We start from the raw sequence: 13,468 nt of genomic DNA, 5'->3' as shown, positions 1-13,468 counted from the left end.
TTTAAGTCATCTCACAGCACGAAGTCATCTCACAGCCTTTTAGACCCCACCTGCACTGTCACCTTTAATTCTTTTGGGTCTCCGGGCCATGGCATCGCCTGCCCTTTGGGAAAGCCGGGACAGGGGAAAATAATGCAAGAAATTAATTAGGAAGGGAGGGGGTTAGGGACCTCAGTGGATGTTGGGGGTGGAAATCTTAAGATCATTTGCAAAACACCAGCCCCAACACCTCCTGGGAGGCTGGCCCGTGACCTCTTCTCCTGGTGTCCCCGCCCGCTTAAGTTCGCTCCTAAAAAAATCCGCTCACGTCCCCAAGAGCGCAGGCGAGGATCTCAGCGAAGCAGGAGGCTCTCGTGCCTGCCGGGAGAGTCGGAGCCGGGCTTACACCAGCTTCTTGGCGCGTTTCCTCCGAACCGTGAGGGGCCGAGCAAGGACCCCGGAGTAGGCGCCCAACGTGGGGCGCCCTCGCGCTGGCCGGAGGAGCCTCGGAGGTGGGAGCACGGGCGGCGCGCCTCGCCGACCAGCTGCAACCCGCACCGAGCGCGCACGGCCAGCGAGCGCGGCGCCTCCAGCATGGAGTGGGAGCTTAACTTTCTGCTCTACCTGGCGCTTTTCTTCTTCCTGCTCTTCTTACTTTTCCTGCTGCTCTTCGTGGTCATCAAGCAGCTGAAGAACTCGGTGGCCAGCACGGCCGGGGCACTCCAGCCCGGTCGCCTCTCGCTGCACCGGGAGCCTTGGGGCTTCTCCTGCGAGCAGGCGGTGTGAGCAGCAAGGAGCGCGGGAACTGGCGGGAGGGCACGGAGCTGCGCGGGCGCCGGGCCGGGTCTCGGCCTCGACTCTCCGTCCACGCGGCCGCCCAGGCTCCAGGGCCAGGCTCGGCTGCAGCGCCGGCAGGTCCGTTCGGGCGTGGAAGGGGTCGGCAGAGGAGCGCGTTTCTCCTTTCCTCCGGGAGGCTCGGGGCTCGCGGCGCGCTCGGGGGCTCGGGGCTCGCGGCACCCAGGAACCGCGGGTGCATGGGCTCTGGCTGGCGCTGTGCTCTTGGGGACTGACCCCGAGCTTTGCCGGGCCGGGGGGAGAGAGAGAAAAGAGAAAAGTTCGGCCTTTGGAGCCGGAGTGGCTTTAGGCACCTGCAACCTCTTCTTCCCGGTCTAACCCCATTTTACCTTGTACCCAAGGGGTGGGAAACTAAATTATTCAGATAATCCAGTCCAGCCACTTCCAAAGTCGGATGTCAACCTAGATATCCAAATTACTGATAAATTGTGGGCTTTGGGACGGGAGGAGGGAGGAAACGGGGCGCACTTGAAATGTTTTAAATACTGCTTTAAATATCTCTGCGCTTCGGGGGACGCCGAATGAGGTTCGACTGGCGGTCACGGGGAGAGACGATTCAGCGGCCCATTTTTTATGGGGAATCCCTCCCTCCCTTTGGTCCCTACTCCTATTCTAGCCACCGACCCCGTTGGTGCGGCCAGGTTGCCGCGCCGGGTGGGTTTCGAGTCTGGAACAGCGGGAAGGTGAGCGTTAGAGTGAGAGTCGTTTGGGAGATGCCTCGGGGTTGCCCTGGAGGGCTGGCGAAAAGAGGTACCGTTTACACGTTGTGGGACAATGGGAAAAGGAGGACCTGAGGAACGAGGCTGTCCTTTCAAGTTACGTGATGAGAGCATCTGCGGGGAGATCGATGGGCAGGAGTAAACTCGCCAGTGTGCCCTAAGCGCTCTCGGGGCAATGTTAGTTTGGGAAATAACTACTTCATGTTCCAGACGCTGTTTCCTCGAGTTATGTCATCTCGAGTTCTGGAGCCGAGCTGCTGCCCTGGACTGGTGCGCCGAGGTCCGCAGCTGCCGTTCCGCCGGGCGATGGGGAAATCCTCCCCGGAGAGGACCGGAGACGCAAGTTTTCTGCAACTGGTAAGCGGGGACCACACTTGATTTCACTTTGTCTCTGGTTATGGCTAAACTTCTGAAGACCCGAGGCCTAAAAAAGTGAGAGATTAGGATGGAGGAAATGGGTGCAAGGAAATAAAGGGCTCTCTCCCACTCAGAACCGGTGAGCTTCTACTGGAACCAAGGAGCAAAACTGAGGCCTAACTCAGTGCGAGAATCGGGTGCCTGGGAAGAGGATCATAGAAAGTAGAATGGGATGCGAGGAGTGTTTGCAATTTTAATAATCATTCGCCTCTTTTGGAAAACAGTGCGGGGGTTCTTGGGGGGAAATATGTAAAGCAGATATAATTTGTCTTCAATAAGGGAAGATTTGGGTTCAGTCACTTTGGGGTATGATAAGCTGTCCGTGTCATGACTGTAATATTAAAAATATTTATTAATTTAGGCACATGGAGAGAGACTAAAAACAGCAAAATACTAAGTAGTGCATAAGTTGATAATATGAAAGTCAAGTGGAAGACAGTTATTTTGATAATTCAAGGGAAGGAAAAAATAGTCTCAGGTGAATAATTATGGGCAAAGTTTCTGGCCTGAGACATTCAGATAATTTCCCACATTTTTCTATTTCACTTTGCTAGAATGGACCTGTTGTTAATGAAGTAAGTGGTTTATTTTAACTATAAAGTCATTAGCAAATTCTGACTTATATATGTACACCTCTCTTTATCAGAGCTATGGTAAGACTTGATTTGAATTCCCAGTTTGAATCCCAGAATCAACTGCAGTGATTCTATATTGTACTTTGAACAATAGTTCTCTAATTGGTTGACACCTCTGCAGTGGCATTTAGTTATAGAGTTGTATGGTTAATGTGGACATTGAAGATGAGTGTGGGAGTAATTAATTTGCAATTATAGTTGTTTACAAGGATGGAGAACAATCACTTCATATAAATGAATAACCGGAATGCAAATTATTTTAACCACCTACCTGACTTCTTGATTTTGTAATCCTTTAATCTTCCTAGCAGTGCCACTGGTGTCCAGAGGTTTAAACCAGCCCTGACTCTTCTAGAGTGGAGACTATAGAGAATTCAGGGTGAGTAGTTTGCCACTATCCCAGTACTAAGCCAATCTCTTTGAGGTTCTACTAACTCTGTTTCCTATGAAAGGAGTGGTTGCCTTTCTATCTTGTGTCCAGTGCCATTTTATAACCTCCTTATAATCAAATTCCTTAGTTACTAAGTTCCATTTATTCAAGCAAAAAATAAATATTTATTCCTATTACCCAGTCTCTGCCTGGAACTTGGCCCTAAACTCTGGAAATTAAGGTTCCTCACATTTGCTCCCAGAACTTGCTGCTGTTGGTCTCTCCCCTTGCCCTTGCTTTATCAGAGACTCTGCTTTTGAAACTTTGACTTTTGTATATGAGCTGCCTTTTTCTATTCATTTATTCAAAATCATGTTTCCAAAACCCAATATAGACTGATCTCCCAAATTTGAACCACTTTTGAACTGACATTTTTTGCTACCTGTATACAATCTGATCTGATACTCTGACACCTGCAGTGCACTAGGTTCCAGGCTTGTACGTGTTGGCTGCTCCATCCGCTGACCACACCCTGGTCCTGACAATCACTACACTGAGTCTATTTTTGAAGACAATGTACATATGAGCTAGACACGAAAACATTTGAAAAGTCAAGAACACTTAAAATAACGGCTCAGTATATGAGTGTAACTTGATTATAGAAGATGCCTATGTTTTATTTTCAATAAAAGGTTTTTAGTGACTCTTCAGCAATGCTAAAAGCTGAGTTGAATTTCTTACATTATAAGGAAATGGGCCATAATTCGATTATTATGTAATATTAGTATTTTATTTCAAGTGTTCTTATTTCATTGTTGTTTCTAAATTTCAGCTGTTTAAAGTGACTTCAAATTTTATTAAGATAATCTTAATAGTTTTACTGATTTCCAAACTTGTAAGTGCAATGAATCTACAGTTCTACTTGGAAAGATAACCATTTTAAGTTGATTGAGAATGACATCACACTCACACCTGCAAAATCTAAAATGTCTAATAAAGTAGATTCCTATGTCTGAACTTCAATTTTAGGGCACAGCTGTAGATGCAGGATTGATGCCATCTGGTGAAATTCCACAGAATAAGAGAGAAAATTTACCCAGAGTGTGCCATGTACTGGCTTTTCTGGGAATGACATGGTGCCAGGATTTGTTTTTGGTTCACTTGCAGGGGTGGAAACTTGGAACTAGGTGAGTAAAAAAATATGCAATATCCCATTTTTGGCTTGACATTTTACGTTTCCAATTTTGTCTATAGTTTCAAAATAAGTGCAATAGAGTTATATTTTTTAAATGGCCAAAATTTTAAACATTGTAAATGGTTAAACCATTTAGGTAGGATAGGGGGAAATGCTTCTTTTTTCTAACTCATACCACTAATCTAGGGACTTTTAGAATACTAATGGTACTAATGTAGTACCTAGAGAATATTTGCAGAGTATTGTATTTTGTTTTTAATTTTTATAGCTACTCTGAGGTACTTGTGCTTATTTAAGGTAAATCCACAATTAAAACTCAGGGATTAGGAAATCACTGTCAGGTGTCTTGTGTCACATACAAGGGAAAGTTAAAAATTGACTTGTAGATCTTTGATGTTGATTCTTTTTTGGTCTGAATCAGTGAAATAAATTTTCAATTCTCCATTTCTTACTTTGTCTACACGAAATAAAGTTATAGATTAAATAATGATCTCCTTAATTTTCTGAATAGTTAGCATCTGACTATATAGGAATTTGGGTCATCAGAAGATCAGACCTGTGTTTAGAACAGTAATCAGAACATAATAGGCACTCTGAAAAAAAATTCCTGATGGATTGAGCTAAAAATCCTCTTATTTTCCTTACTAGCAGCTATTTTTTACATAATAAGCCTAATCATTTCCTCCTCTCTTGGTCTGTGTAGACGTGGGTGGGTTCAAGTCAAAAATTTTATATGTAACTTTTTATTATACTCCACCATTTTCTTAGTATGCCTCTATGAAGTTACTTGAACTTATTGAATATACAGATTCTTCAGGCCAGATATTTTTTACTTTCAGATGGAAATCTTGCTTTCCTTTTGGGAATCAAGACGGACTGCTATCTCGAAGTTACTGGACTGAACAGTGGCTTAAACAAAGTAGGGGTTTTGTTTGGTTCTCACGTAATGAGGAGGTCAGAGGTGGGCTATTGCTGGTGTTGGTTCAGCAGCTCACGGATGTCAGGGTCAAGGTGGCCCCTGAGGTTCCATTGGCTTTTCCTTCAGGTTCCAAGATGGTTGCTGCAGCTCCCCGAGAGAGGATGGAGGAAACCCAGAGGGAAAACAGGGTGTGCCAGTGTGAATCTGCTTCCTTTAAAGAGCTTTCTCAGCAGCCCAACAACTTCTACTTAAATCTCATTGGCCAGACTGTGTCATTGGCTACTGCTATCCAAGAGAAATGTAGTTTTTGTAGCTGGACGTATAACTGCCTTCAACAAAAATCTGAGTTCTCTTGATAAGGAAGAAGATGACTAGCCCTGGCTACAAAATACAGTTGTAGAAAAGCATAATGTTTGAAACAGATCAAAACTGTAGCTCCTTCACATCTGGCAAAACTCCAAACATCCCTACTCTGCTCTGAGAAAGTGAGCAGAGTGAAGACATGCTGGGTTTTCTCATGAAACTCTTGCCAGGACTGACCTCCTCCCTCAGCCAAAATATTTGCCCCACATCAGGATTTTCTAGAGGAGGACCCTGAAAACCTGCATGCTTTCTCAGTGGACATAATCTCTTTATGGAGGTTTGGAATGGGATAAAGAATGTTCTACCTTGCTGCTTCTCCATTTGTTTCATTTATCTCTTCTCTAATTTTCCTGACAGATTTTTGGTGGAATCTAGTGTGTGTATTTGATCCCTATAAAAGGATCATCCTTTTCATGCATAGCAGAGGGTAATCTATGAAAAGAAAAGCTACTTGACTCCCTTCTCTGACTCTACCACCAATCTAGGAATATCCTGGGAGAAGAATTGCTTCTCAAAGCTGCTTCCATCAGCAGCCTACATCCCGGCTCAGCAAAGGGAGAAGAAATGCTTCCCACATCCACGGCTGTCCAAAAGAACTCTCTGTGATGACAGAAATGTTCTATATCTGCACTGTCTAAGACAGTAGCCGCTAGCAACATGCAGCTAGTGAATGCTTGAGATGTGGGTAGTGTGACCAAGGAAGTAAATTTTACTTTTTTTGAGTTTTAAGTGATTTAAATGTAAGTAGCCATATGTGGCTAGTGGCTATTGTACTGTAGAGCACAGTACACATTTTTCTCTTTCTTGTGTTTTAGAACAAGCTGGGGAAGGTTTGAACCAGTCATGTGCTTGGTGTTCCATGATCTTCACTATTCCACCTTGCCATTGAACTTGTCTCCCAGAGGAAAAAGAAAAATGGTATTTTGGAACTAAATTCAAGATATTAACTTGACATCTACACATTGCACGTGTTCCTGTATAAACAGAATGGTCTCCTGGGAATAGGTCCTGTGATTGATTTAGTGATGGTTGGTAATGGCAAAATGGTGGTGTTGGTCCACTTCACATTCCTAGTGAATATTATGTGTTCCTAGTCAGGGTGAGTCAGCAGAGATTATTTTATTCTGTTGTGCAATTCATTCTGTGTTACTTTATTTTTATAACATTGTGGCTGCTAAAATGATTATTCCATGTATGTTTTTCAAAATACTTAGTGGTTTATATTTTTTAAAAGGCTGTGAAATAAAAAAATACTTATGTGTGATATAATTTGTGCGTGAATTATTATTACCCATGCTTTTTGAAGAGTTACTTAGGATGAGATTAATGGATGGAAGGAAATATTTATTTTTATGTCAGATTTCCTTTTTGATAGGCATGTCTATATGCCAATTAATGTTATCTTTTTAAAATTTTAAATGATTCTGTCATCGTATTCAGAGTTTGGGTACAATCTGAGGGTAATGATGGTATTGGGTTAATTCTTTTCTCAAGTGTCTTGTTTTTCTACACTGAGCATCATTTGAATCTGGTTTTAGTGCCTTGTTGGAGGTTGCTTGTACTTTATTATTGAGTTGTAGGACTTCTTGATATATCCTAGATATATCAGATATATGCTTTGCAACAATTTTCTCCTAGTTTGTGGCTAGCCTATTGATTTTCTTAACAACATCTTTAAAAGAGGTATTTGTAATTTTGAAGTTAAATTTATCCATGTTTTTCTTTGATGTTTATTGCTTTCTGTGTCCTCTCTAAGAGGCTTTTGCCTGTCTTCTAGGTCACAAAAATATTCTCCTGTGCTTCCTTCTAGACTAGAAGCTTTATAGTTTTTTTTTTTTTTTTTTTTTTTTTTTGGTGAGGAGATCAGCCCTGAGCTAACATCCACCAATCCTCCTCTTTTTTTTTGCTGAGGAAGACGGCCCTGGGCTAACATCCGTGCCCATCTTCCTCCACTTTATATGGGACGCCGCCACAGCATGGCTTACCAAGCAGTGCGTCGGTGCGCGCCCGGGATCCGAACCAGCGAACCCCGGGCCGCCGCAGCGGAGCGCGCGCACTTAACCGCTTGCGCCACCGGGCCGGCCCCTAGAAGCTTTGTAGTTTTAACTTTCACTACATCTATTATCCATCTCTTAATTTTTGTGAATGGTATGAGGTAAGGATTGAGGTTCTTTTTTTTTTTCTCCCATATATATGACCATTTTCTTCCTCCATTTGTTCAGAAGACTTTCCTTTCCCCATTGGATTGCTTAGGCATCTTTGTCAAAAGTCAAATGACCATAGACGTATAGAACTATTTCTGGGCTCTCCATTCCGTTCCATAGGGTCATCCTTATGCCATTACTGTACTTGATTACTGTAGCTTTATAGTAAGTCATGGTATTCACTCCAAAATGTTATGAATCTGAACTTTTATAATAAACTCCTACCAGAGACTGAGTCTAGACACAAAAAGAGGCTTGAGTAATTTCAGTTGAAAATGATTAAATTCAATAAGAAAACCCCTCCCTGATGCCATGCTTCCTTTATTCTTGCTCCTAGCTCCACCCACAATCTGAGTCTAGATCCAGGGTAGCCCTTGGTGAAAAGGATGCCCTCATGTTTCTACCTATCCCGATAAGTAGGAAATATCTTTTTTCTGTGATTACTGTTGAGAGCAAACTATGTTTTTTAAAAGAGACTTTTTACTAGAAAGTTAAAGTGATACAAAACAGAAGCACCGAAGCTCATGAGTTCTTAGAGGCCCTAACATACCGACACAAGTCTAGCCACAGATTGGACTGCCTGCCTCAAGTGTCAGGACATCCATTTGGATGTTTTCTCCTCATCTCAGTGGTGTCTGACATTTGAGTAGTTGGATACCTGATCATGCTTTTTAGAAATTGATCTGGAGCGGTTTGATCGCCACCAGATCATGTCTCATGCCCCATTTTTTTTTTTTTTTTTTGGTGAGGAAGATCAGCCCTGAGCTAACATCCATGCCAATCCTCCTCTTTTTGCTGAGGAAGACTGGCCCTGGGCTAACATCTGTGCCCACCTTCCTCCCCTTTATATGGGACGCCGCCACAGCATGGCCTGACAAGCGGTGGGTCAGTGCGCGCCCGGGATCCGAACCCGGGCCGCCAGCAGCAGAGCACGCACACTTAACTGCTACGTCACAGAGCCGGCCCCTCGTGCCCCATTTTTACTTGCAGTTTACATGCAGTTTTCCAGACACACTACTTGTCCTTTATACATCTCAACTTGGGACTCATTGCAAAGTCTCAACCTCTTAGAGGAAAAGTGAATGGTCCTTTCCATCTCCCACTGCTATAATCTCACTCGCTTCCTCAGAGCTAGCTGTTGTTAACAGTTTGGTATATATCTTTTAAATGGTTTTCTGTGTATTTGCCATGCATAGTTATCCAGTCACATTTAATCACATTTGCATGCACATACACAAAAGATTTTTTTTTTAAATATAGATGGCATCAGACTATAAATATTTACCAATTTGCTTTCTTCTCTATTGTGTTGTAGCAGGTTGTATTTTCCAAAAGATGGCCACAGCAGTGTCTCCCATCTCACGTGATCTTACAATGTGACTTTGACATTGAGAGAGGGGGTCTATGTCCCCTCCCCTTGAATCTGGGCAGGATCTGACAACAGAAAGGGGCAGAAGTGACACCGTCTGACTTACAAAGCTAGATCAAGAAAGGCAATGCAGTTTCTCCACTGTTTGACGGAACACCTACTTTTGGAGCCCTGAGTCACCATGTAAGATTGGAATATCCCAAGGCCATTATCTTTCTCTGAAGAAGTCAAGGCAAAGGCCTCATGTAGGTGTAGTCTAGCGCCTCAGCTGAGGAATAACTCCCAGCTTTCGAGTCCTCCCAGCTGAGGCTCCTGACTTCATGGAGAGGAGACCAGCCAGTCTCACTGTGCCCTGTCTGAATCCTGGTTGTTGTTTTAAGTCACTAAGTTTGGAGAGTTATAGCAATAGTAACCAGAGCATATGTCTTAAAAAGTTTTAATGAAAATAGAATCATCTTTATTATTTTAAATTGTTGTATGGAATCCTCAGCAATTTAACGAGTGTATACTATTGAAGGACATAGAGTTTGTTGCCAATTTTTCTACAGACTGTACTCATAGAAGTATGATTGCTGGGTCAACTGGTTTAGAAATCTCAAGAGTTGGTAGACACTGACAATCTCTGTCCTAAATGACTGTGCTGGTATACATCCGTCCACATCCCCACAATATTTGACATTGTAGGTCTTTAAAAATTTTGCCATTATACCGAACCAAAAACACAACAAAACCTTATTGGTTCGATTTGAAAAATTTATGAGGGAGTTCCTTCTTAATTTCCTCTTCTCTAAGTGACTATTCATACCCTTTACCTATTTTTCTAATAGGTTATTTATCTTTTTATAAGTAATTTATATATAGTAGAGATAAATAATGGCTATATATGTAATGAATACATATGTAATGACTATATATATAAAATCACTAACTGTGTATGCATATATACATGCAATCAATAATTTGTCAGTTGAAAGTTGACCATTTTCTCCTGGTCAGTTTTCTGTGTTTTAAGTTTGTGTTTATCATACTGAAGTTTAAAATTATGTATACACACTGTTTAATCACCATAACTATATACTGTGGTAGGACAGTTGTCCCCCTCATTTTATCTTCATTTTTCAAAATTTTCTTGGCTATTCTTGTGGGGGGGGTGTGTTTTACATAAAAAGTTAAGAATCAATTTGTCAATTTCTGTTAAATAAAACTCTTTTGGGTTTTGGTTGGGATTGCATTGAATTTATACATAATTTTAGGGAAAAATTAACATCTTCTTTTGTATCCTTTAGTGATGGCTTAAATTGTTTACCTTATATGGGCAATCTTGGATATTACTGTTTAAGATTATGCTTAAGTATTTTACAGTTTATGTTGATATTTAGTAGTTATAAAGAAAGCAATTGGTTTTTGTACATTGATCTTATATTTGGCCCCTTATTAAACTCTTCTATTTATTGTAATAATATTTTTTCAGTGATTTTCTTGGGTTTTCTGAGTGGTCAATCATATTGTGCAAATACTGAGTTCTGTTTCTTTGCAAGCTGCATTTTTATTTCATTTCTTTTCTTATTACAATGAACGGGACAGTTAGTACAATGTTAAGTATTACTGGTGATAGCGGACATTCTTGTCTTTTATCTAATTCCTAATTTTAATGATTATACTTCTAGTGTTTAACCTTTAAGTATGATATTTGCTGCAGGTTTCGTATATTTTCTCTTCATTGTTTAATGAGAATGCTTGTATTTTTCTTTTGTGACTTGTTTTATTTTTTCACTTAACAATATGTTGTGAGCAGCTTTCCAAGTCCAGAAGTACATAGATAAATAATTTTAAATGTCTGTATAATATTTCATTGAATATACATACTAAAATTTACTTGCCCAGTCTTCTATTGGTAAACAAATATATACATATTCTCTAGTGGTTAAGATTCGGCACTCTCACTGCCACAGCCCGGGTTCGTTTCCAGTTGGGGATCCACAACACCTGTCTGTCGGTTGTCATACTGTGCGACTGCGTGTTGCTGTGATGCTGAAAGCTATGCTACTGGTGTTTCAAATACCAGCAGGGTTACGCATGGTGACCAATCTACACTGCTTTGAATCTTTTTGTGCAAATAACTTTCACATTTGTTTGATTCTTGGCAGTTGGATAGCTTGTGTTAAAGGTAAGGGAGGTATCTAACTTTATTGCACATTTTGTTACAAATTAAGGGCTGAATTGCCCTCCTGAAAAGATACCAGTTTACACTGTCCTCAGCAGTTATAAGTGTGCCCATTTCCCTCTACCCTTGCCAATTCTGCGTTTTGAGCATCTTTCTAATCCACAAATTTGATAGGTAAAAAAGTGATCATTTGTTGCTTTTATTGGCATTCATTTTAGTATTAGTTTGAGCACTGATCATTTCTCTTTCTTCTTTTGTGAGTTGCCTATTCATATGTTGCCCACTTTTCTATTGGGGCATTCTTTAGTTCTTATTGAATTTTTGTTCATATTTACTTTTCTTCCCTTGAAGAATTTTATTTTATTTATAATATACCTCCCTTCCCTAACCACCAGTCTCCATTTTTTCCTCATGGTTACCAGATTGTTATGTATCCTTCTAGACATACAAAATATATATTCATGCATATATATTTATATCTTTTTAATTTACATAAATTAAGTCACACTATATACATATTTCTTTAAAAAAAGTAATAATATTCCCTATTCATTTATTTAACAAATACTTATTGAGCACCCTCCATATGCCAGGCACAATCCTAGTTATTTGAGATATGTTAGTGAACAAAAAAAGATGATTCCTTTCCTCATGGAGCTTACTTAATTCTACACATAGAGCTACCTCTTGTTAACTGGCCTGTAGTATTCCACATGTAAAGGAAGCTTAATTTAGAATCAGCCAATTCTTTCTTAATGAATAGTTAGTTATTCCCAGGTTTTTGCTATTACTAACAACACTAAGCATACTATACTATACTATACTATACTATACTATACTATACTATACTATACGATACTGCTATAACTAACATAATCCTTTGACATAAATTTTTGATCAATATGTCCATATATCTATTGGATAAAATTCTAGATGTGGAATTCCTGGGTATGTGCATTGTGTAAAATTTTTCATTATAGAAATTTGAAACATATATAAAAGTGGAGGGAATATTGCTTCAAAATTTATTCTCATGATTATTTTAAAATTATATTTAGTTTTATTTGTTCTGAATAATATTCCATTGTATGAGTGTGCCACAATTTGTTTATCCATTTACCTCTTTAAGGATATCTTGGTTGCTTCCAAGTTTTGGTAATTATGAATAAAGCTGCTATAGACTTTCCTATGCAGGTTTTAGTGTGGACATAAGTTTTCAATCCATTTGGGTAAATACCAAGGAGTGCAATTGCTGGATCATATGGTAAGAGTATGTTTAGTTTTGTAAGAAATTGCCAAAGAGGATTTACAGATAAGATGAAATATCTTTGATGAGGTATCTGTTCAGATCTTTTGCCCATTTTTAAATTAGGTTATATGTTTTCTTATTGTTGAGTTTTAAGAGTTCTTTATATACTTTGGGTATCAGTCCTTTATCAGATATGTCTTTTGCAAATATTTTCTCCTAGTCTATGGCTTGATTTTTTATTCTCTTGACAATGTCTTTTGCAGAGCGAAAGTTTTTCCTTTTAATGAAGTCCAACTTATTGATATTTTCTTCCATGGAACATGATTTTAGTGTTGTATCTCCAAATCATTGCCAAACCTCAGGACACCTAGATTTTCTCCTATGTTACCATCTAGGAGTTTTATAGTTTTGCATTTTACATTTAGGTCTATGATCCATTTTGAGTTGATTTTATGAAAGGTGTAAGGTCTGTGGTTAGATTTATTTTTTGCATATGGATGTCTAGTTACTCCAGCACCATTTGTTGAAAAGACTCACTGATTTTTAAAAACAAAATAAAATATGTCATCAGAAGATGAATCCACATCTCTTCACACTCCAAAGTCCTGCTCATTAAATTGTCCTGTCTGTTTTTAGCTCTTTTGCCTAATAGAAATGATTGACATATTCTGAACCTAATGAATTATGAAGCACTTACTGGCATAGACTACTGGTCCTGCCAGTATCTTTTGATTACAAGTGAGAGAAATCCAAACTTGCGTTGGTATAAGCAAACAAAGAAAATTTATTGACTTAGTAACTAAAGGGCCGAGGGATAGATTCAGTTGATGTACAGAGAGTCAAACAATGTCATCAAAATCCAGTTTTTCTTTCATACCTTAGCTCCATTTTTGATATTTAACATTCAATCATATTTATTAAGTATCTACTTTGTTCCAGACACTGTTTTAAATGCTCTGGAAACAGTGGAAATAAGACAGGTAAGGTTGCTACTTTTATTGAATTTACATTCCAGTAGAAGCCTTGAGAT

The 13,468-nt window shown here is 39.9% G+C and overlaps 1 protein-coding gene across 5 annotated transcripts; it reads left to right on the top strand.

Annotated features, from left to right (window-relative positions):
- The first annotated feature begins 218 nt into the window (after positions 1-218).
- Positions 219-5,454, top strand: SMIM43 (small integral membrane protein 43). Of its 5 annotated transcripts, none has more exons than XM_058549997.1 (5): positions 219-894; positions 1,764-1,910; positions 2,914-2,984; positions 4,005-4,162; positions 5,010-5,454. In XM_058549997.1, exon 1 carries the CDS (start codon positions 574-576, stop codon positions 763-765), a length of 192 nt encoding a protein of 63 aa, XP_058405980.1. In that variant the 5' UTR covers positions 219-573; the 3' UTR covers positions 766-894; positions 1,764-1,910; positions 2,914-2,984; positions 4,005-4,162; positions 5,010-5,454. The 5 variants fall into 5 exon arrangements, 1 of the variants encoding a protein (XP_058405980.1); XR_009221536.1 differs by having other exon boundaries at positions 432-491; XR_009221538.1 differs by lacking the exon at positions 219-894 and having other exon boundaries at positions 1,003-1,910; positions 5,010-5,089; positions 5,216-5,454.
- The last annotated feature ends 8,014 nt before the right edge of the window (positions 5,455-13,468 follow it).

Source organism: Diceros bicornis, chromosome 11, assembly GCF_020826845.1.
Source record: "Diceros bicornis minor isolate mBicDic1 chromosome 11, mDicBic1.mat.cur, whole genome shotgun sequence".
Lineage (NCBI taxonomy): Eukaryota > Metazoa > Chordata > Mammalia > Perissodactyla > Rhinocerotidae > Diceros > Diceros bicornis.
Note: the sequence above shows the minus strand (reverse complement) of the source record. Positions and strands in the feature narration are given on the sequence as shown.